The sequence below is a fragment of the Psammomys obesus genome, unplaced genomic scaffold, assembly GCF_907164565.1.
Source record: "Psammomys obesus unplaced genomic scaffold, mPsaObe1.curated_primary_1811, whole genome shotgun sequence".
NCBI classification, from domain to species: domain Eukaryota; kingdom Metazoa; phylum Chordata; class Mammalia; order Rodentia; family Muridae; genus Psammomys; species Psammomys obesus.
Genome location: NW_026591086.1, coordinates 3,279,890 through 3,304,543, shown reverse-complemented (window position 1 = coordinate 3,304,543; position 24,654 = coordinate 3,279,890). Strand labels below are relative to the sequence as shown.

Here is a 24,654-nt window from a genome sequence, read left to right as displayed (position 1 = left end):
GGACTAAGCAGGGTGTGGTGGCATCTGACTGTGATCCATGGGTCATCAGGAGTTTGAGGCTGTCCTGAGACTGCCTCAAAAACCAAAGTGCCAAGAGCTTATGAGTCAGAGAGGCATTGTGAAGGGCCGGTGAATCAGAAAGACAATAGAGCAAGGGCAGAACTCACAAGCTGGTTTACAAACGGGTAAGCCAGCTTCTGCTGCAGCTCTGTGTCTCTGAGAGAGGCCCAGGCTACTAATGCCGTCAGCCCGATTCTTAAGAAATGGAAGTCTTAGAACGATCAGTCCAGTCTCTGTCATACCACGACTTGACTGTTCGAGAAAATGCGCCTAGAGACCTTATTAAACTGCTTCCTACACTTCTTTCACTTTCAGAAATATGCTTGGAAAAAAAGCCAGGCATAAATGGTCTGTAATTCCCTTATTTGGGAGGTAAAGGCAGAGGTAGGAGGATTGTCACAAGTTTGGGGCTAGCCTGGCTCACATGGCATTTTCAAAAAAGTTTTTTTTTTTTTTTCTTTTTTTGGGACAAGGTCTTACTGTTTACCTTTCTCTGTCCTGGGTCTCACTATGTAGGTACAACTTTGTAATATAAAAGAGCCACAGTTGGTGTTTTGCTTCTGTGTGTTCTATTTTTCTCTCCAGATACATGGTTTTGGATGTTATTTTACTACTAATACAGCATTGTAAATGTGTTTCTGTCTTACTTAAAATTATTGAAAAGTTTAAAGTCTGATGTCCACGTAAGTAATGTTACATATTTTACATTTAGCCAGATTTAACTTCTTGGATGTTCTGTTGTATATATTGTGGAAAGAATGCTGAGGTATTTATATCTTGTGTATAGGTCTTTTTCACCTAGAATGTATTCCTAGAAAGTGAAATTGCTAAATCAAAGAGGGAAAACTAAGACTGTCATCACAGATGACCTCTGTTTACCTTTGCATCAACATAGGTACCTACCATGACCGCGTGGCCCAGAACGTTCTGAACTTCACCTTAATGTTTCAGTATGAACAGTCTTGCAGGTCATTTTCATCCTATTCATGATTCTTAAGACTTTCTGGAAGTGGAATTGGGAGTCCACACAGTCTCTGTTTGCCAAACTGTATTCCAGAAAGGCTTGTGACCAGATTCTGATAAGTACCAGATATTACACAGTTCTTTGCTGATTCAGTATTGGAAAGAATCACTTTATTTTGTTTGAATTGTGCTTCTTTGGCCAGAAGGCACACATTTAAAATGCTTATTTGACTCCCCCCTCCACCCTTTCTTTTAGTAATCCTTTATTCTTTGACTACTTTTAATGTTTTTACCTTTTAAACTATGGCCAGATAGCAAATCAGTCTTTTGATCACCCCTGCCCAACCCACACATGCACACGCACATACATTCTCACTCATATACCCATGCGCGTGCAAGCACGTACGCACACAGAACCTTTAGTTTCACAGGTAGTCAAGTGTGTTTGACTCCTGTGGCTGTGCTAGATTCTAGGAATCCTTGGATTCCTAGAAAAGCCTCCATGTTTACCTTGAGCTGAAGTGGCAAGCCTGTTTCCCTTTTTGTATGGTTCATCTGTGACGATTTTTTAAATTCATCTGGGACTTTGAATTCTGGTTTGTGATAGAAATCTGTTTTTTCCCCCAAATAGGTAATTATCAAATTATTTACTGAATCGTCATCAAACATGATATACTTACAAGACTGCAACAAATATTTCCCTCTGGGGGGAATGGGGGAAGGGAGCATGAAGGTAGGACTGGGAGGAGAGGGGGCTGGGATCAGGCTGTAAATAGATTAAGTAAGTAAGTAAGTAAGTAAGTAAGTAAGTAAGTAAGTAAGTAAGTAAATATTTCCCTCTCCTCTTTTCTTCCCTCTTGTTTGTTAGGTAGCTGGGGCTGGCCTCCCTATCCTTTCGCTTCAGCCTCCTGAGTGCTAGGGTTACAGTAGTGTACTACCATGCCTAGGTTTTTGTTTGTTTGTTTGTTTGTTTGTTTGTTTTTAAGTTACAAAAACAATACATACTTACCAAGTAAAAGGAGTAGAAACAAAGGGTTTCTTGCTAGGAAACATAGTAGACAATTGAGAAGGTGTGTGCAGTGTGCGAGGCCACATAGAGCTGGGCTTGTGTCTGGCTCCTCAGCTTGTTGTCTTAAGCAAGTTTCTAACCTCCACTATTTACCACCTCTTTGTCTGTAAAGCAGAAATAACCACTGCCTCCCCGCTCCCCTGCTTCTGTAACAATCAATATCAATATTGTGAGTTGTGTTGCCTGGAATACGCTGAGCCTGATACCTGCAGAGGTAAAAGGACTAACCACTCCATGGGTGCAGTGTCGTTGCTGCTTTCTGCCTTGATCTCGGTGCAGTGTTGTCTTCCTTAGTTGGCTGTAATTACATTGATTCCCATGTCATCAGCCTTCAGAAAAACTCAGGTCTCTTAGCGATGGCTGTAACTACGATGCTTGGGCTTTGATAGAATTCTGCTTCATGAGGCAGTTTTGGCCGAAGTGGGAACAAAAAATAGTACTATATGTTTGGATAGGTCTTAGATGCACAGATAAATATACACTGGTACATAATTTTCTTTTTTAGTAAAGAAACACTTTAAGTCTGAAGAGACTGTTTGCTTTAATCATTGTGATTATAGTGCATTAGTACAGTCATGGAGAATGTAGAAAGCCTGTGTGTATGCTTTTGGGACAGGAAACACTCTCCGTAGATGAATGTCACAGGCACTTTAACACAATGGTTGGGACTTGCGTCAGGCTGCCTTGGTATGAGTTTAAGCGCTACAATTCCACAGCCATAGTGGATGGTGGGCTTTGGATTTCTCATGTACACGGTGTAGCGGCATCTACCTGTATGGTTGCTGGATGATTAAGGTGATGTTCTGAACAATGTAATATACTTAATCTGCCACACAATCAGCACTCAGGAACTGTTGGCTCACGATTCAGTTGAGAACCGTGTTAAGCATGCATAGAGTTTCATGTGGGAACCCTGGGAATGGCCTAGGGCAGCCCCGTGGAGCCAGCTACTCTTCTGTGCCTCTCCATCTGGGTGTTTTGGCATAATTTTCTCAACCTCCTTTTTGTCCCCCCTCTGCCCTCAACTTTTTTGGATATAACTGTTAAAAGACACTAAAGAGGACCTAAGTAAATAGGTGCCCCAAATTTATTGTGAAGTGATGGAGGTGGTAATAGGGGTACGACAGAGAAGGGAAGAGGTGACAGAGGGGGAAAGAGGTGATGGAGAGGGGAGGAGGTGACAGAGGAGGTGATGGGAAGGAGTAGGAAGTGATGGTGTGTGTGTGTGTGTGTGTGTGTGTGTGTGTGTGTGTAGTGATGGGGGTGACAGAAGGGGGAGGAGGTGACGAGGGGAGGAGAAGGTGAGATGCGGGGTGACGGGGAAGGAAGTGACAGAGGAAGAAGTAGGAGATGAGGAGGGGTAAGTAATAGGTGACAGAGGGGAGGAGATGAGAGAGGGAGCAGGCTGTAAATTTCAAAATTGTCTGGAGAGGAAAATGTCAGCTTAGAGTTTGAGTCGTATGTTAGCGATAGCTGCCATCTCTCTGAGGGAGATTTAAGAGCTAGAAAGAGAAAGATTGCAGTTTCTCTAAGGAATTTTTGATCTGGTTGACAATCAGTTGAGGTGAGGAATTAAGTTTTGAACCATATAATACTAAATTGAGTTTAGTGGTAGTTGAGGGATTTGGCAGTCCGTTTTAGTTTGAGAAACTTTAAGGACTCTGTAAGATTTAAAGTGGCCCCAAAGGTTAGTGGTTTGGGTATATGGCGAAAGGAGGACCATCTGCTGGGGAATGAGACTGACAGAAAAGAGAGCTCGGGCCCTGCACTCTCTATACTGGCTGGCTAGAACTTTGAAGGGAACCATGAGGAGCAGTGGACAGGGTGATTATTAGGTAGAGCACCATGCATACCTTGAGCAGGAAACCGACCTAGTGAAACGCAGCCTCAGACTGGACACATTGGACTGTTGGCATGTGCAGAGCAGTGTGGCTGCAGAGAGCTCTGATAAACAGACGAGGGATGAGAGTAATGGCAGCCTCCATAGTAATTGCAAGAAGCCACTTGGTCTCCCACATTGTCTGTTCAAGAAAACTCAGTGACATTCAGTTGCATTCCTAACTGCAGCTACAGACTCTGGAGTCTCTGTGGCTTGTATATGGAGTCTTTCTTCCTTGAACCTGCTTGGTGTGGCTCTCTTTAGTGGCAGAGTATGTTTCCCTCTCATTCCCTGGGAGGAGAGGGAGAGAAGTCCCAGCCACTCCTAACTGCCACTTACTATGAAGGACAAATTGGTCCAGGTCACTTTCTCTTTACCCAGACAGAAGAATGGGAGATGTGGCCAGCAAAGAGGTAACTGAATTCTACCCACTGTCTGTCACACCATTATTAGTGAGCTTTGGTAAATGGAAGCTTTGATTCTGTTTCTTGGAAATGTATTATCCTCTTCCTAGTAAACAATGATTTAAAAAATGGCAAGACATTTCACATGGAAAAAACGCTCCGGATCTATGCAGAAATGCTCAGGAAGGCTTTGATCATAGTGGAAACTAGAAGCACCCATGTAACAAAAGGGCTTATACCTGGTGCATGGCCTTTCCCTATGGGTGGTCATCAACTACTAATGCCTGTTTATAGGCATTATTTAACTATTAATACCTTTGTGGTAGGCTGTCTCATGGTAGGACAGAGGGATTTTGTTTTCATTTTTTAAACTGGTTGACCTTAAACTGGCAGTGTAGGTAAGGGTGACCTTGAACTACTTTTAAATTGTATTTTTATTATTATTTTTAAAATTGTGTGTATATCTTTGTGCCTGCGAATGCAGTGCCCTCAGAATCCAAGAAGAGGACATCACATCCTCTGGACCTAGAATTATAGGTCATTGTGAGCCACCGACTGGGGAACTAAACTCAGGTCCTTCGCTGAGCTATATCTTTACCCCTGACCTTGAATTCTTGATTCTTCTGCTTCCACTTCTCGAGCGCTGGGATCATAGGCATGTGCCAGTGCCATCATGTCTGGCTTAACAGCTTCTAATATAAGTGAAAAGAAAAATCAGGTTGCAAAAGAGAACATACGGTGTCCTAGTTTTGTAAGTACACGCGTGGATAAGGGAAGCCTCTGCCTTTGGCGAAATAGCATTGTGTTCTCCTCTAGAATGAACATCCATGTGGTCGAGAGAGAGGTAATGTCTCATTAAAACAGACAAGTGAAGGGTAGGAAGCCCCGCTGAGAATCTAAGGTCAGTGGGCTGGGGCAGCCACACCTGAGGTAGGTGCTGGCTCCTGTTAGTGACTTGTGCTTCTATTCTCGAAGAGATGAGGAAAAGTCCTCGCGTTTGTGAGCAGTAGGATTGACACACCATGTGAGTATAGAGCTTCAGGGTGCAGGGGGACAGAGAGCCTCTGCCACAGGCACACAGATGCCCCTCTTAGACTGGACTGTGGGTTGTTAGGAGGAGGAAGTAGCCACCGAGAAAGCAGGGCTGTGGTTTTCCCGTCTGTGGATTTTGTGTTCACATTTATCATTGCTGTGTGGTGTTGAGAATCTCTAGGTTGAGACATTGACACAAAACTGCAAGCTGATAATAAGGCAGGGCTATCTGTCCAACAGATTGCTCTAGAGGGTGCGCATAGGTTTCCCAGAAATAAACACCCTCAAAGAGGGAGCGAGTACAGGATTACAAAGGGAGCAATCTGCCATCCGATAAGCAGGAATCAACAGCAAGGTGAGCAAGGAAGACAAGGCGTAGGTACTGTAACAACATGCAAGAATAGGGCTTCTGGAGCCTTCCAAGCTGCTGGAATTAAAGCCCAGCAGTAGGCTGAGGAGTGATACAGGCAGAGAGCTGAAGACCATGGCCTGTGGGCTGTATCTGACGCTTGGCTTGCTTTTTTTTTTTTTTTTTTTTTTTATGTGACAGTCTCACTCTGTAGACCAAGCTGGCCTTGAACTCACAGAGATCCACATGCCCTTGTCTACCAAGTGCTGGGATTAAAGGTGTGTGTCACTGTGCCCAGGAAATGCCTTGTTTATAGTTTGCAGTGTAAGAATGAACATTTTAAAAGGGTTGTCTTACAGTTTTCAAATATTTGTTTTACTTTACATGTATGAATATTTGCCTGTATGTATGTATACGTACCACATACATACCTGGTGCGGTGGAGGCTAAAAGAAGGCCTCAGATCCCTTGAACTGGAGTTACAGATGGTTGTGAGTCACCATATGGTTGCTAGGAACTGAACCTGGGTCTACTGGAAGAGCAGCAAGTGCTCCTAGCCAGTGAGCTATCTCTAAATCCTTTCTCCCTTTAAAATAGTAAAGTATGCTGCACATACTAAAATATTAGTTGTCTGACTCTTTACTGAAAGTTTTCCAACTCTTAAACTAGACAGATGTGAAGAAATTGCCAGAAGGCAGCACAGAGGGCAAAGGGAAAATTATGAAAGAGATGAAAGGGTATGGAGGCTGGAGTAGGCTCTGACAGGCATTGGGGGGATGGTGGGGGTTGGGTGGGCTATACTGAGAGAGTGCAGATAATAAATTTATAGTTTAGTGAGTCCTAAAATTCAGAAAGTGCAGTGAGTCTTCAAAACAGAAACAACTCCTCTCAAGTAAAAACCCTACAAGTAAATACTTTCTAAAGATTTTTCAAACAGCAGAGCATGGGTCTGGGAGACTGCTCAGTTGCTAAAGTGCTTTCCACTCAAGCCAGGAGGGCCTATGTTTGATCTCCAGCACTCCTGTAAAAGCCAGGTGCAGTGGCTTAGCCGGGGAGGCAGAAGTGTGAGCATCCTTGGAACTTGCTGGCCAGCCCATATAGCTTAATGGTAAGCTCCAGGTTTGGTAAGAGACCTTCCCCTGAAAAGATTGGAGCCTGCGGTGGTGGCACACTCCTTTAATTCTAGCACTCAGAGGCAGAGGGAGGCAGATTTCTGAGTTTGAGGCCAGCCTGGTCTACAGAGAGAGAGTTCAGAGACATCTGGGACTACACAAGAAATCCTGTCCTGAAAAGCAAAAAAAAAAAAAAAAAAATCGGATTGGATTGAGGAACATACAGTCAACTTTTGGCCTATGGATGTGCATGTTTACCCCAACCACCCCTCCCACATTCATGAGAGAGAGGGAGAGAGAGCTAGAGAGAGAGAGGCCAAAGCCAACGAGAAGTGGGGTCAAACTGCTTTATACATACATATAGACTGACATTTCACTTTGTAATGATGGTGATAAATCTAGAGGTTCTCCAAAGTATGGTGGAAAAGGAAAATTGTGTATGAGGAAAGAACAAAAAAGCAACAACCAGAAGGAAGGAATGAAGCACGAAGAGGAACAGAATATTGTGAGCAAAGAAATCGGCCAGGATATGAGGACTGAACCAGCGTGCACCTCTGGTGAGGACTTGCGGCTGGGACTAAAGTGGGTCACCGCAAGCCTGATTCAGGGTGACGTGGGTAGCACTCTGAACGGAGGAAGCCGTCACAAGTACAACTTCAGCTTGGTTAAGCCAACATTATGCTCTGCCTTTTAAGGGTAGCCACCAAAGAAGACAGATAGAATACAGTTCTCCTTATTGTGAGTGAGAGACTGTGCTAGATTCTGTTGGTAAAAAAATCTGCGGATACTCAAGCTCCTTATGCAAAATAGTGTTTAGCAGTTCCTGCTCTGAGGAATTTTAATACATGTTGTGGTGACCCCAATCATAAAGTCATTTTCATTGCTACTTCATAACAGTAATTTCATTACTGTTACAAACAGTTATATGAATATCCGTGTTTTCCCATGGTCTTCGGTGACTCCTGTGTAGGGTTGTTCAACCCCACAGAAGGCTAGCAAACCACAGGTTATGAACACCTGTGCTACGTGCTCTAAACCATCTCTGCATTACTTATACCGATTAGTCTGTTTTCTGCTGTTGTCACAAAACACTTGAGGTTGAGTAATGTAGAAAATAAAGAGGTTTGTTTAACTCACAGTTGTTTTTTAATTCATTGGGAATTTCATACATATATACAATGTGTTTTGATCTTATCAATTCCCTCACAACTGCTTGCCCAGTGCCTCCCACCCCCATCCTCCATCCTCCTTCCAGCTTCCTTTTTTTTTTTCTTTTTTTCTTTTTCCATAACCTAGAGTCCAGCCAGTGCTGTGCTTGGGTGTAGGGTTGTCCAGCAGAGCATGGGCAACTTAACAGGGCCATTTTCCTGATCTCTAGCCCAGCAGCTCCAGTTGCCCACCCACCTCAGCTACGGCAGCACCTTCATGAGGACCGTCCCCACCCTCTTGGAGTTTTGATGGCTTCCTCTTGCTCAGAGTTTTTGAGGTTGAACGTTCAAAAACATAGTGCTGGCTTTGGCAAATGCCCCCTTGGCTGTGTTACTTTGTAGTGGATGATAGTGTGGTAGAAATTAAGACCACAGGTAGTTGTTGGGATTATCATATTAAAATCTTATTATTTTTTTCTATTTTTAAAATTTAATTTGTTTTTTAGTTATTACAATTTACTCACTTTGTATCCCAGCTGTAGTCCTTCCCTTATCCCCTCCCAATCCTGCCCTCTCTTCCTTATCTCCTCCCATGCCCCTACCCCAGTCCACTGATAGGGGAGAACCTCCTCCCCTTCCATCTTATACTAGTCTATCAGGTCTCATCAGGACTGTCTTTGCCTTCCACTGTGGCCTGGTAAGGCTGCTCCCTCCCTCCCCTCAGGGGGAGGTGATCAAAGAGCCAGCCACTGAGTTCATGTCAGAGACAGATCCTGTTCCCCTTACTAGGGAAACCACTTGGAGACTGAGCTGCCATGAGCTACATCTGAGCAGGGGTTCTAGGTTATCTCCATGAATGGTCCTTGGTTGGAGTATCAGTCTCAGAAAAGACTCCGGGCCCAGATTTTTTGGTTCTGTTGCTCTCCTTGGTTATTATTATTATTTGAAATGAGAGTGTCCATACATTGACCATATTGGTTTTGAACTCCTAATTCAGGTGGTCTCCTGCCTCTGCCTCCCGTGTAGCAGGCATATGTTATCTTTCCAGGTTAGCAGATTGTTACAAATAAACTAAATAAGATGGAAAGGTAGGGAGAAAGTGGCATGGACCTGAAAAAGTCCTGTTTATGAAATCAGTATATGGCTGCAGTCATCAGTAGACGGGACGTAATAGAAGAGTGGATTGGGGAACTGAAGGATGGGCCAGTGACGTTCAGGCTAGAGCACTGTGAACTGAGGTTTGTTGTTATTTTGTTTTTCCAGACAGGGTTTCTCTTTGTGGTCTGGCTGTTCTGGAACTCACTTTGTAGACCAAGCTGGCCTTGAACTCAAAGATATCCACCTGTGTCTGCCTCCCAAGTACTATGATTAAAGGCATGTGCCACCACAGCCTTGCTGTTAGGTGAGATTTTAAAATACAGATTTTGGTAATATATAGGATAAGTAGAGAATCTTGGGTAAGTATTATGATTATTGTAGTGTGAAGGCAAAATAATAATTAAAAGGGGATACATGTAAAAGTTATTGTAAACCATTATTGCAAATGTCTTATGATTGCCAAATGGCAAGATTTGGCAGGAGACCAGATACGGATCAGGAGCGGGAGATTGAAAAATAACAGAGGCTTTTAGCCAGCCTGTAACCTTTTATGTGACATACTCAGAAGGTAGGGCTCACATGCTGTCTATGAGTTTTGTAATACTTCTGAGCAAAGGTCTCTTTTCTGATGGTAAAATGAGCATCTGATAGTGGGGTTCCATCCAGGGCTGGCTGCCTTGAGGTCTGTGTTTTTCCTGAATATAGCACATTGTTTCTGACTGGAGATATGTAGAATCATGGGCAGAACTAAAAGTTGTTTGGAAAACGAAGTCCTTGGAGTGGCTGGTGCACCTCAGGAGAGGCAACACCCAGGACCGTGCTGTGGTATAGAGCAGCAAGGCGACCATTGAGGAAGATCTGGGCATAGATGATGCTTGACATCATGAAAACAGATGGGTTCATTAACAGATGATGCAGAGCCTTCCAGAATACTTTTAAGTATGAAGTAGGAGGAAGACTGGATGTCCCCGAGACAGAAAAAGAAAATGAGTCAAAGATGTGGGTGGGATACTAAAAATGTCCTCCCATAAAACCAAGGGAAGGAACCGAGGAGGTGCTCAGTGACACAACTCATTCAGTAACTTACAGTGAATGCAGTGGTGACATAGCAAGGCCTGAGTGACAAGGGTCCTGCTCTCAGGGAATAGGGTTTAGTGTAGACAGTGGGAAAGAGAGAAGAAAAGAGACGGGGAAGGGAAAGAGGAAGGAGAAAAAAGAAAAAAAGAAAGTCTGTAGGTTAATACCAGAAAGTGTTAGGATCTAAGAGAGGCAACTTTAAAGAGAGATCACTAAGAAAAAAAGGTGTGGTGATGCACACCTTTAATCCCAGCACTCTGGCACTCTGGTGGATCTCTGAGTTCAAGGCCAGCCTGGTCTACAGAGTGAGTTCCAGGACAGCCAGGGTTACACAGAGAAACCCTGTCTCAAACAAACAAACAAACAAACAAATAAACAAAAGAAAAGAAGAAGCATTAGATCAGCCAGGAAAAGCAGAGTATTTCAGACAGACCAAGTATGAGGTAGGTAGTACAGAACTTGGTTTGGGTGAATTGAAAGGCAGCAGCATAGCTCAGTTTGATTGAGCAGTGTGAATGGTGATGGCTAAATTTGCATATGGGGGGCAGTGCAGCAAGAAGGCACATATTGATCTAGGTGCCTCTCGTTTGCAGTGTGAAGGATGCATTGTAGGCAGGAATGGGGCAGGTGAGGATTAGGAAGATGTACAGTGCAGTTGCGAGAACCCCTGAAGACCACTCTGCCTAAGTGTTGTGGGCATTTATTTCTGGATGAGAGAATATCAGAAGAGAGTTTGAGGGCTTCTCTTTCTTTCAAGCTTGAAAACTGTAAGTAGATGTTTAAAATGCAAAATCCACACTGTTGGCCAATGGTTATCCTTTTGGCTTCTGCTGGCAAATGAGATAGAACTTAGTGGGATAAAATTCTTTGGAACCAGTGTTGGTTTCCATTAGAACGTTTATTTCTGTTGTCAACTCTGTATGTTGGGTGTACTGGGAGTACTGTTGCCCAAATGCTCAAACCCAAGCTCCTCCTGCCTTTGCTTCCTCCACGTGGGGCCTGCACACCTGGCTCAGGGCTGATGCTGCCTCATTTATGCCTCTACATGCTCCTCTCTTGTCTCCTGTTTATCCTGAACTCCATTCTCACAAAGAACTCATAAAGAACTCAGTGTATACTGCTAAAGTCCTTGTATGCTGCCCACATTTTATAGCTTCCGTTTTACACTCCAGCACAGCAGCAAGCAACAGCCACCTGAGTAGTTTGTCTGAAAAAACTCCCATTGTCCTACTGTTTGTTGGGAGGACCTGCTCACTCCAAAGAGCTCTGCTTGTAGCATGCTCTGTGCTGCTGTACTGCTAGGGAAGCTTTTCAGAAAGCCTAATTAAAATCCTTAACAGCACCTTCAGTAGGGAGCGCTTTTCAAATAGTCACTTCTGTTTTCTCTTTAAATCAGGAGAGCAAGCTCTGGTGTCCACTATTTTAAGAATCATATATTGAAGCATAATACTACTACATAAGCTAGAAAAAGGAAGAACGCAGCCACGTAAGGTGAGCAGGGAGGGCACTGGCTGCATGGCCTGTAGCCTGTCTCTTCTTCCTTTGCTCTGTTCTTACACACAGTACAGCAGAAGCACAAGCACTTGAGTAAAAGGATAATGTGGATGCTTTAGAAATGTGGGTCATGAGCCAGGCAGTGGTGGTGCATGCTTTTAATCCCAGACAGGAGGCAGAGGCAGGCAGATCTATGTGAATTTGAGGCCAGCCTAGCCTACAGAGTGAGTTTAGACAGCTAGGGCTATACAGAGAAACTCTGTCTTGGGAAAACAAAACAATCAATCAAACAAACAAACAAAAAGAAATATAAGTCTGGATGTGGGTGTTTGAGTAGATGTTATTTATCTGAGTTTAAAGATTTATTTTTAGTGTTTTGAGGCAGGGTTTCGCTATAAAACCCTATTTGGCCTAAAAAAAAAAAAAAAAACAGGATGGTTTCAAACACGTAGGGATCTGTCTGCCTCTACCTCATGAATTCTGGGATTAAAGTTATATGCTATCATTCCTGGCCCTAAGATTTATTTTTATTTTTAACTGTGTGTGTGTGTGTGTGTGTGCGCGTGTGTGTGTGCGCGCGTGCACAAGTATGGGTGCTTGTGTGGGCCAGAGCCTTTGCAGCCCCTGAAGCTGGAGTTGCAGGTGGCTAGGAGCCACCCCATGTGAGTTCTGGGAAAGAAACTGTGTCTTCTGCAAGAACTGTAAGCACGCTTCAACTGCTGAGCCATTGTCTCAGCCCCTATTTCACAAATGTAAATTGTCCAAATTTAGTATTTCAAGGGTAGATTTTGTTTTACTTTTTGTCATCCCGATCACTTGCCCTCCTTAAACTTTTAGTAAGATTGTTGTCAACTTCATGTCTTAGCCTGAGAGTAGAAAAGGCCTTCTGAGACTTTAGCAGTCGCACATGTGGAGCTGGACGGAGGCTGGGGCGGCTGAGCCTGGGTGAGACAGTTCTTACCTCCCACCCCTTGTAGGAGTGCTCCTGCAGTTGGTGTGTACATCCTACCTACCCCTGCTGGGCATCCAACTCACAGGTGTGTGCAAGACAGGCGACAGACGCAGTGCAGCTTGATGAGGCCAGGGGTTATTACCATGCTAGCTAATTCTCCTTGCCATATGTTAGACTGTCTAAAGTACACGTAGCCACATACACACTTTGTCTCATTTTTTGAGGCAGACTCTTGCCGTGTAGCACTGCTTGGCCTTGACTCTCCTGCCTCGGCCTCCTGAGTGCTACCTACAGTGGCTGTGCCACCCTGCCTGCCTGTGAATGAATGTGCACGTATGTGTGTGAGGATGTGAATGCATGAAATAGGAATATCTCTTTGGCGTAGAGTAGTATGACTTCACTTGTGGGTGTGTGTACTTTGAGGGGCTGTATGTTGGGTTATAGTTTGGTGAGGGAACAGGACTGGGGAAACTGGTCTCGGTCTGCTTATTTTCATAGCATGATAATACATTGTTATTAGGTCACGGAGTATGAGGGCCAGCAGCAGGTCTGCCTTAAAGGATGCAGTGACGCCGCCTCTCATTTCTAAGTATAGTGTTCTCTCTGAAAGACCAAGTTACTGTTTCTATTTTAAGAAGAAGTGCCTGATGTCTGCTAATGGAAGATAAATAGGGGCAGACTAGAAAATACCTTTTATCTACTCCTGGGTGAAGTTCAGAATAGTTCTCTTAACTCTTTTCAACTCTAAATTTAACAAATTGAGCCTCTCAGAGTTGATTTTGCTAAGAACTTCAAAAGGAGACTTTCATGTTAGGAGAGCACCAAGGGGAGCCGGATATTGCTTCTCTTCAACTCATGCAGCTCCCGGTCTCAGGTAGAAACAGCTGTGCTGGGGCTGGGGTGGGGGAATGGTAATGGAGCTTTGAACGTAATCTTTTTCAAGACTGACAAGATTCTCCTTCTTTTGCAGGCCTGATTGTTGGTAGTGACATGGAGGACAGGGCTGGCATTTCAAGCTGCCAGCTGTTTTTTCCAGTCATTGCATAACTTGAATAGAAGCTATGCGTACTGGCTGGTCAACAAAGCCAAGGAACAAAAGCTATGGCAGATAAAATTGTCCCTCTGAATCCAGGGCTTTTCCCCTGGATTTTAACACCATGGATCTCTTCCTTTTTATCCTATCAGCAATATGGTACCTTTTTCTATTTGATGATGACAGCCAATACTTAGAATCTGCCTGACTAGGGTTAGAGACCTTCTGAGTCACAGCTGAGGAAAATGAAATTTCCATTTTATTTGGTGCCTTGTGCAGGGAGCACACTGACTCTTCCAGAAACTTGTATGTGAAAAAGAGGCTGAGTTTTTTGTCAAAAGGACTCATGGTTATGGCGAGTGATCCAACGTGATCAGCGTGGTCAGGAGCCACAGAGAACTCATGACAGGCTATACCATGTTGCGGAATGGGGGCGTGGGGAATGGCGGTCAGACCTGTATGCTGCGCTGGTCCAACCGCATCCGGCTGACGTGGCTGAGTTTTACGCTCTTCATCATCCTGGTCTTCTTTCCCCTCATTGCTCACTATTACCTCACCACTCTGGATGAGGCAGATGAGGCCGGCAAGCGCATCTTTGGCCCCCGGGCTGGCAATGAGCTCTGTGAGGTAAAGCATGTTCTAGATCTTTGTCGGATTCGTGAGTCTGTGAGCGAAGAACTTCTACAGCTAGAAGCTAAGCGGCAGGAGCTGAACAGTGAAATTGCCAAACTGAACCTCAAGATTGAAGCCTGTAAGAAGAGCATAGAAAACGCCAAGCAGGACCTGCTGCAGCTTAAGAACGTCATTAGCCAGACAGAACACTCTTACAAGGAGCTGATGGCCCAGAACCAGCCCAAACTGTCTCTGCCCATCAGACTGCTCCCTGAGAAGGATGATGCTGGCCTTCCACCCCCCAAGGTCACCCGGGGTTGCCGGCTGCACAACTGCTTTGATTACTCTCGTTGTCCTCTGACCTCTGGCTTTCCTGTCTATGTCTATGACAGTGACCAGTACGCCTTTGGGAGCTACCTGGACCCTTTGGTCAAGCAAGCTTTTCAGGCCACGGCGAGAGCCAATGTTTATGTTACGGAGAACGCAGCCATCGCCTGCCTGTATGTGGTGTTAGTGGGAGAAATGCAAGAGCCTGTCGTGCTGCGGCCTGCTGACCTCGAAAAGCAGCTGTATTCTCTGCCACACTGGAGGACAGATGGACACAACCATGTCCTCATTAACCTGTCCCGGAAGTCAGACACACAGAATTTACTGTACAATGTCAGTACAGGCCGGGCCATGGTGGCTCAGTCCACCTTCTATGCTGCCCAGTACAGGCCCGGCTTTGACTTGGTGGTGTCACCGCTTGTCCATGCCATGTCTGAACCCAACTTCATGGAAATCCCACCACAGGTGCCAGTTAAGCGGAAATATCTCTTCACTTTCCAGGGTGAGAAGATTGAGTCCCTGAGATCTAGCCTTCAGGAGGCCCGTTCCTTTGAGGAAGAAATGGAGGGTGACCCTCCAGCCGACTACGATGACCGGATCATTGCCACCCTAAAGGCTGTACAGGACAGCAAGCTCGATCAGGTGCTGGTGGAATTTACCTGTAAAAACCAGCCGAAACCCAGTCTGCCTACTGAGTGGGCGCTGTGTGGGGAGCGGGAAGACCGCCTGGAGCTACTGAAGCTTTCCACCTTTGCCCTCATCATCACTCCCGGGGACCCGCGCTTGGTTATTTCTTCCGGGTGTGCAACACGGCTCTTTGAAGCCCTGGAAGTGGGAGCTGTGCCCGTTGTCCTGGGGGAGCAGGTGCAGCTCCCGTACCATGACTTGCTGGAGTGGAATGAGGCTGCCCTGGTGGTGCCCAAGCCGCGTGTCACGGAGGTCCACTTCCTGTTACGAAGTCTTTCAGACAGTGACTTGTTGGCTATGAGGCGGCAAGGCCGTTTTCTCTGGGAGACTTACTTCTCCACTGCTGACAGTATTTTTAATACCGTGCTGGCCATGATTAGGACTCGCATCCAGATCCCAGCTGCTCCCATCCGGGAAGAGGTAGCAGCTGAGATCCCCCATCGTTCAGGAAAAGCAGCTGGCACTGACCCCAACATGGCTGACAATGGGGACCTGGACCTGGGGCCGGTAGAGACAGAACCGCCCTATGCCTCACCTAAATACCTCCGCAACTTCACTCTGACTGTCACAGACTGTTACCGTAGCTGGAACTCTGCCCCCGGACCTTTCCATCTTTTCCCCCACACACCCTTTGACCCTGTGTTGCCCTCTGAGGCCAAATTCCTGGGCTCAGGGACTGGGTTTCGGCCCATCGGTGGTGGGGCTGGGGGCTCTGGGAAGGAGTTCCAGGCAGCACTTGGAGGCAACGTCCAGCGGGAGCAGTTCACAGTTGTGATGTTGACTTATGAGCGAGAGGAAGTGCTCATGAACTCCCTGGAGAGGCTCAACGGCCTCCCCTACCTGAACAAGGTAGTGGTGGTGTGGAACTCTCCCAAGCTGCCCTCGGAGGACCTTTTGTGGCCAGACATTGGTGTCCCCATCATGGTAATAGAAATGGCAGTGTGCTTTACCGCGCGGAATAGTATCTCACTCTAGTTTTTATCACTTTTGCTCCCTCACTTGTAGTAGAGGTGAATATACATGTACCTCTGTGTGTGTGTACATGTGTCCACATGTGTGTGCTCCTGGTGCTGGGGATTGAGCCCAGGGCCTTCTACATGGCTGGTAAAACAGCCTTATCTATTTATTTATGAACCCCTGTAGCTACCTTTCAGTGGTTTCAGTGGAGCCTTTGCTGGTTCTGTTACTGCTCAGCGTCCTAAGTCTCCCTGGTGGAAATTGATGCAGGACCCATGAAGGTTCACAAAGCTCCCTCAGTCATCCCACGGTCATTCACACTGATGACAGTAATGAGAATACTGCCTCAGGACACTCAGGGCCTAGGCACTGTGTGTAGTCTCTTCATCTGCCTCTTTATCTAGTTCTCTCCACAACTGATGAATAATAGGAGCTGTGCTTGAGCATGTTCGGCCCCAGAAGCTTCGATTTCAGTCGCTCCCAAAGGACCGGGAAATGACACAGGTCTTCTCCCAGGGTCCAGTTAGAAGGCCGGTGTTGGGGTTTGTTAGTTGAGAGTTGAAGATCTTGAGCCTTCTTTTCTAGAGTAGTTTTCAGGCAGTACTTTTGCTTTACTCTGTCTGAGTCATGGCTCCAGGGACACGTTAGCTGACTGTAGGTTAGAGTGTGATTTCTCAGGACTTTGCATGCCTGCACAATACTGCACTTAGCCATCTGGGAGAGAGATGTGCTCTGTTGCTCTTCCAGCCTGCCTTACATAGGCTTCATAAGACCACCAAGCCCTTAGCTGCAATGTGAGGACCAAAGAGGGATGAGAGGTCAGGTGGGCTGTGCATTAGATGCTTGTTTAAGAAAGGGCAGAGTTTTCAGGATGATTTGTCTAGAAAGGGCTTGTGGGCTGGGTCTACTCCAGTTTTTAAAAGTTTTTATCATTGGAAAAGTCATTCCTTTGAAAGACTTTTTTTTTTTTTTTTTTTTTTTTTTTAAGATAGTTTTATTCTATTGCTCACTCTGATTGGCCTGAAACTCACTCTGTAGACCAGAATGGTCTTGAACACACAGAGATCTGCCTGCCTCTGCCTTACAAGCTCTGGGACTAATGGTGTGGGCTGCCTTTGCAGGGTTTTCAAAGCAGCAGTAACATGATGTGATTAAAAAACAACAACAACAACAACAAAAAGCAACCAAAATACATGTATGTTCTGTAAATGGGGAGATTTCTCTTAGAAGGTTCCCCAAGGAAAGTTTGCATCCTTTCTCAGTTCTTTGGTTATAGGTTGTGGTGGTTTGAAAATGGCCCCCATAGACTCACATATTTGCATGCTTACACCCCGCCCCCCAGTTGAACTGTTGGGGAAGGGTTAGGATTGAAGCCCTGTGTCACTGGGGTTGGCCTTTGAGGTTTCAAAAGCCCACACCAGGCCCTGGGTCTTGTTTTCTGCATAGCTCTCAGCTGCTTCTCCAGCACCATGCCTGCCTGCCTGCCTGCCACCATGCTCCTGCCATATAGTGAAGTAACCCTCCGAAGCAGTAAGCAAGATCCTCGTTAAATGCTTTCTCTTACGACAGTTGCTGTGGTCATGGTGTCTCTTCACAGCCGTAGAACAGTGACTAAGTCATAGGTGTTGTTGAGTTGGAGAGACAGGCTTCCTCATACTGTGGATGGCAGAGCAGCCTTGGCTTCCTGCTTTCAGTAAGTGATGATCGAAATCCACCAAAGAAATTGCCAGAACTAATTTTTTTTTTTAAATATGATGGGAAATGAGTAGTCCCGTGTGATTTCTGGGCAGCCTATTGCAGTAATGGGATATGTAGCTGGAAATGCCTAAAATTCTCCAAACACGCTGTTATAACACACTTTCTGTAGAACGATGCAGTCTTTTAATTATTTTTAAAAGGAAGGAGTTTCAAGTTAGAGAATTTCAGTCTAGTCACTAAATACTTTGAGTTTTCTGCTTAAGGGAAGCAGGTATTTAGAACAGCAGTTGAAATTGCTGACCTTCTTGGTGGAGGCGGGTGTCAGGGCCAGCAAGGGCTCCGTCTGTAGTTCTCCTCAAGGAAAGTTTTCCACCTTGTTGCCAACACAACCTATTCTGTCTGCTGTGGTTAACAGGTGCTTTGTAAAATTAGCTTCCCTGGCAGTCCAGTTGACTAGCCCTCCAGGGAAGACGACTGGAGTCAGTGTTCTGGCGAATGAATCAGCCCAGGAGTATCTATGCAGAGACTGCTGGGCAGTTTGTGCTTTGGTTGTGCCCAGGTTCCAGGCAGGCATCAAGCATACAGGCTGGCATCTGTGAGATGTGGATGCCAGTGGGCCCTAGATATTTGAGTGGAGAGGGATTATCGTAGTGGGGACATGGGGGAGGCCTAACGTGAAATTTGTACTCTCTAGTTATTGCAGCATGACTGAGTGGAGGTGACATGGCCTCCATATGAAATGTACCATGACTGAGATGTGGTGATGGTGGCTGTCCGCTCTCCGATGGGGAGATACTATGTAAATCGCCGCAGAGCATTCCCGGGCTGGAGAGATGGCTCAGCAAACAAGAGCACTGGCTGCACTTGGAGAGAACCGGTGTTTTGTTCCTAGCACCCACATGGTGGCTTACAGCTGTCCATAACTCCAATTCCAGGGATCCTGTGCCCTATTCTGACCTTTACAGGCACCCTGGACACATGTGGTATACAACATACATGCAGGCAAAACGCATGTAAAATTAATACATCTTTACAAAGAAATGTAAAAAAAGAAGTGCATTCTCGTGCCTAGGAAAAGCTCCCTGATAGTGTCACAGCTGTCCCGCTGCACCTGGACGCACAGCAGTGGTGTTTCAGATAATTTCCCTATGTATAGGTCATAGTTTTCCATAGCTGCTTCCAAGATGTTTCTTCATGTTTGGTTTTCTGTTGTTTATCTGAGGCCATGGCTTAGTTTTTCTTGTTTTGTTTTTTTCAGGTGGCTTATTGGCTGGGACACAAAGAAAGTTTTTGTCTGTATTCATTGAGCTTGCGTTTGCTTGTTCTGCTAGAGCAGGGGTCAAGGCAGTCAGGGGTAGGAATAGGCTGGACATACCAAGCTCCTTTTCTTCTCTGAACTTTGTAATCTTTTCCTTTCAGGATCCACAAAACCTTCCTAATGTACCTAAGACAGAAGACTAAGGGTTTTTCCTCAGTATCTCAATTGCCCTTTAGATCCAGGTCTAGCCTCACCTCAGGGCAAAGCATTACCAGCCCTTCATGCTTTCTGGTCTCTCCTCCATCAGATGCTTTATTTGAGGGATCTTTGTTTTAATTAATTTTATGAGCATTGGTGTTCTGCCTGCGTATATGGTTGTGGAGTGTGTCACATCCTCGGAACTGGAGTTACAGACAGTTGTGAGCTGCTACGTGGGTGCTGGGAAGTAAACCTGGGGCCTTCGGAAGAGCAGCCAGTGCTCTTAATCACTGAGCCATCTCCTCAGTCCCTCTTTGTAGAATCTGTAGGGATTGAGTCTGGAAGGAGCCCTCCCAGAAGCAGAAACCTTTAGATCATTGGTTCTCAACCTGCGGGTCGCAACCCTTCTGGCAAACTTCTGTCTCTATGAGTTGGGCATGATGGCGTATGCCTTTAATTGTAGCATTGGGGAGGCAGAGGCAGGTGGATCTCTTTGAGTTCGAGGCCATCCTAGTCTACAAAGCAAGTCCAGGACAGCCAAGGCTACACAAAGAAACTGGAAAAACCAAAACAAAACAAACAAGCAAAAAACAAAACAAAACAAAATTTACATTATGATTTATAACAGGAGCAAAATTACAGTTATGACGTAGTAATGAAAGTAATTTAATGATTGGGGCCACCACAACATGAGGCACTGTATTAAAGGGTCGCAGCATTTGGAAAGTTGAGAACCGCTGCTCTAGGTGATCCACTTTTTGACACTTACACCAAAAATTTTGTTCTCCTTATCTTACCTACCTTAGTTGACTTTATTTTACGTGGTAGAAAATAATAAGGCGGCCTTTTGGGACATTTACAGGACTCTCGGAATCTGCCTGTGATGTTTCCAGGGAGACCTCCTACTGCTTGACGGGTAGCCCAAGAGAACAGTGACTCCAGGCTGTTTCCCACTATCCTCTGCGCCCCCAACCAGTGAGCCTTGAACATGGAGGCTCCTGTCTGGGGACTAGCATGCCAAGCCGCAGACTGACCTTAACACTGTTTCCCACGGGGCCTGCTGATGCAGAGAGAGGCCTGGGCAGGAACTGCCTCTGGGAGCTTCCCCCTTTGTCACTTCCCAGTATCCGAGAGGCCATTACAAAGGCTTCCTCCTGAGAGACATGATGCTCTATTTTCTTAAGCTCTTTGCACTCTACTCTTTAAAATATCACATGTAAATCGGATGGCCAGTCAGTCAGGAGAAACCTTGCAGCTCTGGAGTGGAGACTGGCCAAAGGGGAGGCACTGTCACTGAGTATGCTGTGTACCTGGGTGGTTTGGTGTTTTCCTTTCATTAGTGTTATCATTCGAGAGTAGGCTGCATGACTGCACAGAAAAGTTATGAAGCTGCCAGGAGTCACAAGACTAATAAGCAAGAATTGTAAACGTTCGAAGGGGTTATTAGAAAGAAGGGCTGCAGAGTGATTTAGCAGTTGTAGCAAGCCAGTTCCTTAACACCTAGTGTCCTTAGTTCTCACACAAACTTTTTTTTTAAAAAAATTCATGTACACGAGTGCTCTGTCTGCATGTACACCTGCATACCAGAAGAGGGCATCAGATCCCAGTATAGATGGTTGTGAGCTACCATGTGGTTGCTGGGAATTGAACTCAGGACCTCTGGAAGGGCAGACAGTGTTCTTAACCATGGAGCCATCTCTCCAGCCCTTTTTATTTTCTTTCTTTCTTTTTTGTTAAACTCACATGCACTCTTCACTAAGTGAGATCAGATTGTTTAACACAAAATGGAAGTAGATGCCAGGATTTCCAGCTGTAATATAATGTGCAGCTTTTCTTTTGTACCAAGCATAACTTTCCTGGAAAGGCTTAGAATAAGTAATATATACTATATTACTGTAAAGTAACTGTGCAGAGTATGAGGTTGTACTTGTCTCAAGATGCAATGGCTTTGAGTGGAAAGCAGGACCTTGCTGTTAGAGCTGGAACTTGCCCTCCCCTTGCCCAGATAAGGTTTCTCTGTGTAGCCATGGCTGTCCTGGACTCACTTTGTAGACCAGGCTGTCCTCAAACTTACAGAAATCCACCTGTCTCTTTCTCTCTGAGTGCTGGCATTACAGGCATGCACCACTGTGCCTGGCTTTTTTTTTTTTTAACTTGCCCTTTGTAACTCAGCTGGTCCTGAGTTCCTGTTCCTCCGGCCTCACTCTTCTGCATACCAAGCCCAGCTTGCTAACTGTCTTCTCAGGTTCTGTTAGTGCTGAGTGTGGTCTTTGTGTGCGTCATTTTCCTGGAGGCTGACTCTAATTTGTGCTATTTCACTGTGCCTTCATGGGACACATCAGCACTGCCTTTAAACGTTCAAATAGACTTGTCTCATAAGTTAAAACAAGTACTGTTTTATGCTGCATTAGCCTTATAGTAAAGCTATGAATGAAAACCAGTTCACTGTGTTAGTCTCAACTTCCACCTCCTTGCTTTTCTTCTTTTTGTCCCCTCCCACTTGTTTAAAGAATGAGCAAGTGAGTACCCTTACTGTCTCGAGCTCTTTGATGTTGGTGCTCGCGTGTTAGAAACATGATGGATGCAGCTTCCTAGTTGTGGTCTGCTTTAAGTTAGAGGAAGTAGCCACTGTTTCCATCTGTCGCTTTTATGGTGGCTTTCGAGGAGGTTGGCTACGGAAATGCGCTGCGCATGTGATGTTAGAGGCTGGCGGCTCTTAGGCCGGGCTGAGCTAGTGTGATCTTAATGATGTAAAGGACAACGTGTCAAGTGCAGTTAGGTGGTTCTAGGTCAGGATTTCCATCTTGACCCACTGCACCGTGTTCAGAAGAATGTGTTGGGAGTCAGGGCTTCTGTGAAGGATGGAAACAGAAAGCCAGCTGACCTGGAAATGTGAGCTAGGAGTGACCTGCTATGTGAGACAAATATTACAGAGAATGGCTCCAGTTTGATTGATGTAGGTCGGGAGATTTTTCTGCTTTAGAAAGCAGGGTTAGATGTCAACTAAATGATGTGGCACATACAAGTACTCTCAGCAGCCGAGAGGTGGAGGCAGGAGGACTGCACGTTAAGGGCCAGCCTGGGCTACACAGGTGAAGGCAGGAGGATTGCAGGTTAAGGGCCAGTCTGGGCTACATACTGAGTTCAGGGCCTGTCCGAACAACATAGCAAGAAGAAAAATGTAAACAGGAGCAAATAACTTAAGGGGTCTCCTTGGTCTCATTAGCACTCTTTAACATTACTCATTATGTGGAGTGTTTGGTATAACAGGGCCGACTGGTTCCTGCCTCTTCACCCACATGTTTATTTGACATGTGTTGGATGTCTCTGTGGCAGGCACTAAATGCTGTTCCTTCCGTGCCAGCCTCGAAATTGAAGCAGTAATTTGAAAGCTGGTCTTTAGTTACTAAAGTGTTACACAAGGTCTGCAATACACCTTCCTGGCATAGTGTGAAGAAACAGCCACGGAGGATTACTGTTGTAATGTGAAACAAAAATGGGAGTGTTTTCTAAGTTCCCTCTGGCGACCTGCTTCTTTTCCATTTGCTAGAGATCAGTGCCAATCTGTGCATGTGTGATTAGGGATGGCCCAATCTTTTGGGATTTTCTTGCTGACACCCACAGTAGCTAGCTGCCGAGTGTCAGTCCAGTGATTAAGCACTCCAGCTTTGAAGCCAGAATCTGTTTTTGTTTAGAGGCAGGGTCTCACCTAGCCCAAGCTGGCCTGGGACCTTGTTTATATGAAGTCTTGAACTTAAATTTGTCCTGCTCCCACCTCCCATGTGCTGGGGTTAAAGGTACAACCTCCGCATTTGCTTCTGAACCAGTCTCCCCCTTCTTCCCTCTCGGGCTTGTTGACAGTCATCTGAGGGGTGGACTTAGTGTACTTACACTCAGCCCTGCTTGTGGTTCCAGGCCAGAGCTTAGCTGCTGTTAGATTCCCAGCTCTGTGCCCTGCCCTACTCAGGGTTTAAAGAATAAGGGGGAGCCAGGTGTAGTGGTGCATGCCTTTAATCCCAGCCCCGAGAAGTGAGACAGGAGGAGCTCTGTGAGTTCAAGGCCAGCCTGGTCTACAGAGTGAGTTCCAGGACAGCCAGGACAATGTAGAGACATCCTATCTTGGTGGTAGTGTGGGGAAAACAAGGCCCCGTGACTCGTCACACCTGTGAACTGCAATTTGTGAATGAATCCTTCAGTCTGTGACCTGGGTGCCAGATTGTCCTCATCACTTCAGTTTTCCTTGGTTTTGGACTCAGGGTTTGGCTGGTAATTGACTCTAGGTTCTCCCCAACAGGGTATTGTAGCGATTGAGCAGAGGAGTCCCAGGTTTATACATCAGAGGTTGAGTGGAATTGTGCTGCTTCTCAGATAGGCTTCTCAGACATGCTGCTCTCTTTGCACTGGTGCAGAGCCATCTCCTGGGGCTCTTGGAAAATGCAGCTTTGGCTGGTGGCTTGGAGGGCCTATTTCCAACAGCCCAGGCAGTGTCCTTGCAGCTTGCCCTGTAGACAATCTCACTGGAAATTAGTGCACTGATAACCTTAGACGAGCTTGAGGAACTGAATTTCTCTGTGTATCTGCTGGGGCTGAGGAGGGGCCGTGTTCTGCAGAGCCGGATGAATTACAGTGCTGTGAGTAAATGCAAGGTGCGTTAAAAAAGTGAACAGATGATGGGCTGTTTGAGCCAACAGTCGCCCTGTTATATCCTGTCTCATATGGCCACATGATCTTACCTGATAACATCTCTTGAAATTGGGTTCATTTAAAAATAGATAGGATTTTACCATCACTATACTTGCCTTTGGGACCTGCCACTTCTGGCCACCTTCCCGCTCACTGGGGAACAAAGGCTGCTGAAATATAAGGCCTTGGTGGCTCCCTTCTTGGCTGTGTGGGGATACTGCTGTTGCTGCTGCTGCTGCTGTGTGTGTGTGTGCACACGTGTGCATGTGTGTCCATCCCTGTTGGTGTTACCAGGTGTACAATCTAGGACCTCACTGTAGGCAAGCCTTCTACTGCTGAGCTTGTGTGTTCTACTCTGCTCCCTCTCAGGGTAGCTCTGGGCCTTTTGCTGGTCTTTAACCCAGTTTGACAGTCTCCATTCTGTTTCCTGATCCAGAACTTGACCTCTTGGTTTTGTTACCACTGACTCTCAGCTTAGGAGACCCCTCGATACAAACTAGGCCTGGGTCGTCTTCTCCTCTTCTCTTCTCTTCTCTTCTCTTCTCTTCTCTTCTCTTCTCTTCT

General features: G+C 45.8%; 1 protein-coding gene across 7 annotated transcripts in view; it reads left to right on the top strand.

Moving 5' to 3' along the window:
- The window catches only part of Extl3 (exostosin like glycosyltransferase 3), an 87,032-nt gene that overhangs the window by 49,139 nt on the left and 13,239 nt on the right, over positions 1 to 24,654 (top strand). For 6 of the 7 annotated variants that reach the window (XM_055609668.1, XM_055609669.1, XM_055609662.1 and 3 more), the window contains one exon: positions 13,608 to 16,220. In XM_055609668.1, the coding sequence (XP_055465643.1) occupies positions 14,073 to 16,220 (2,148 nt within the window). In that variant the 5' untranslated portion in view covers positions 13,608 to 14,072. Of the gene's footprint in view, positions 1 to 11,587; positions 11,683 to 13,607; positions 16,221 to 24,654 lie in introns of all 7 variants that reach the window. The other variant, XM_055609665.1, reaches the window with a different exon arrangement.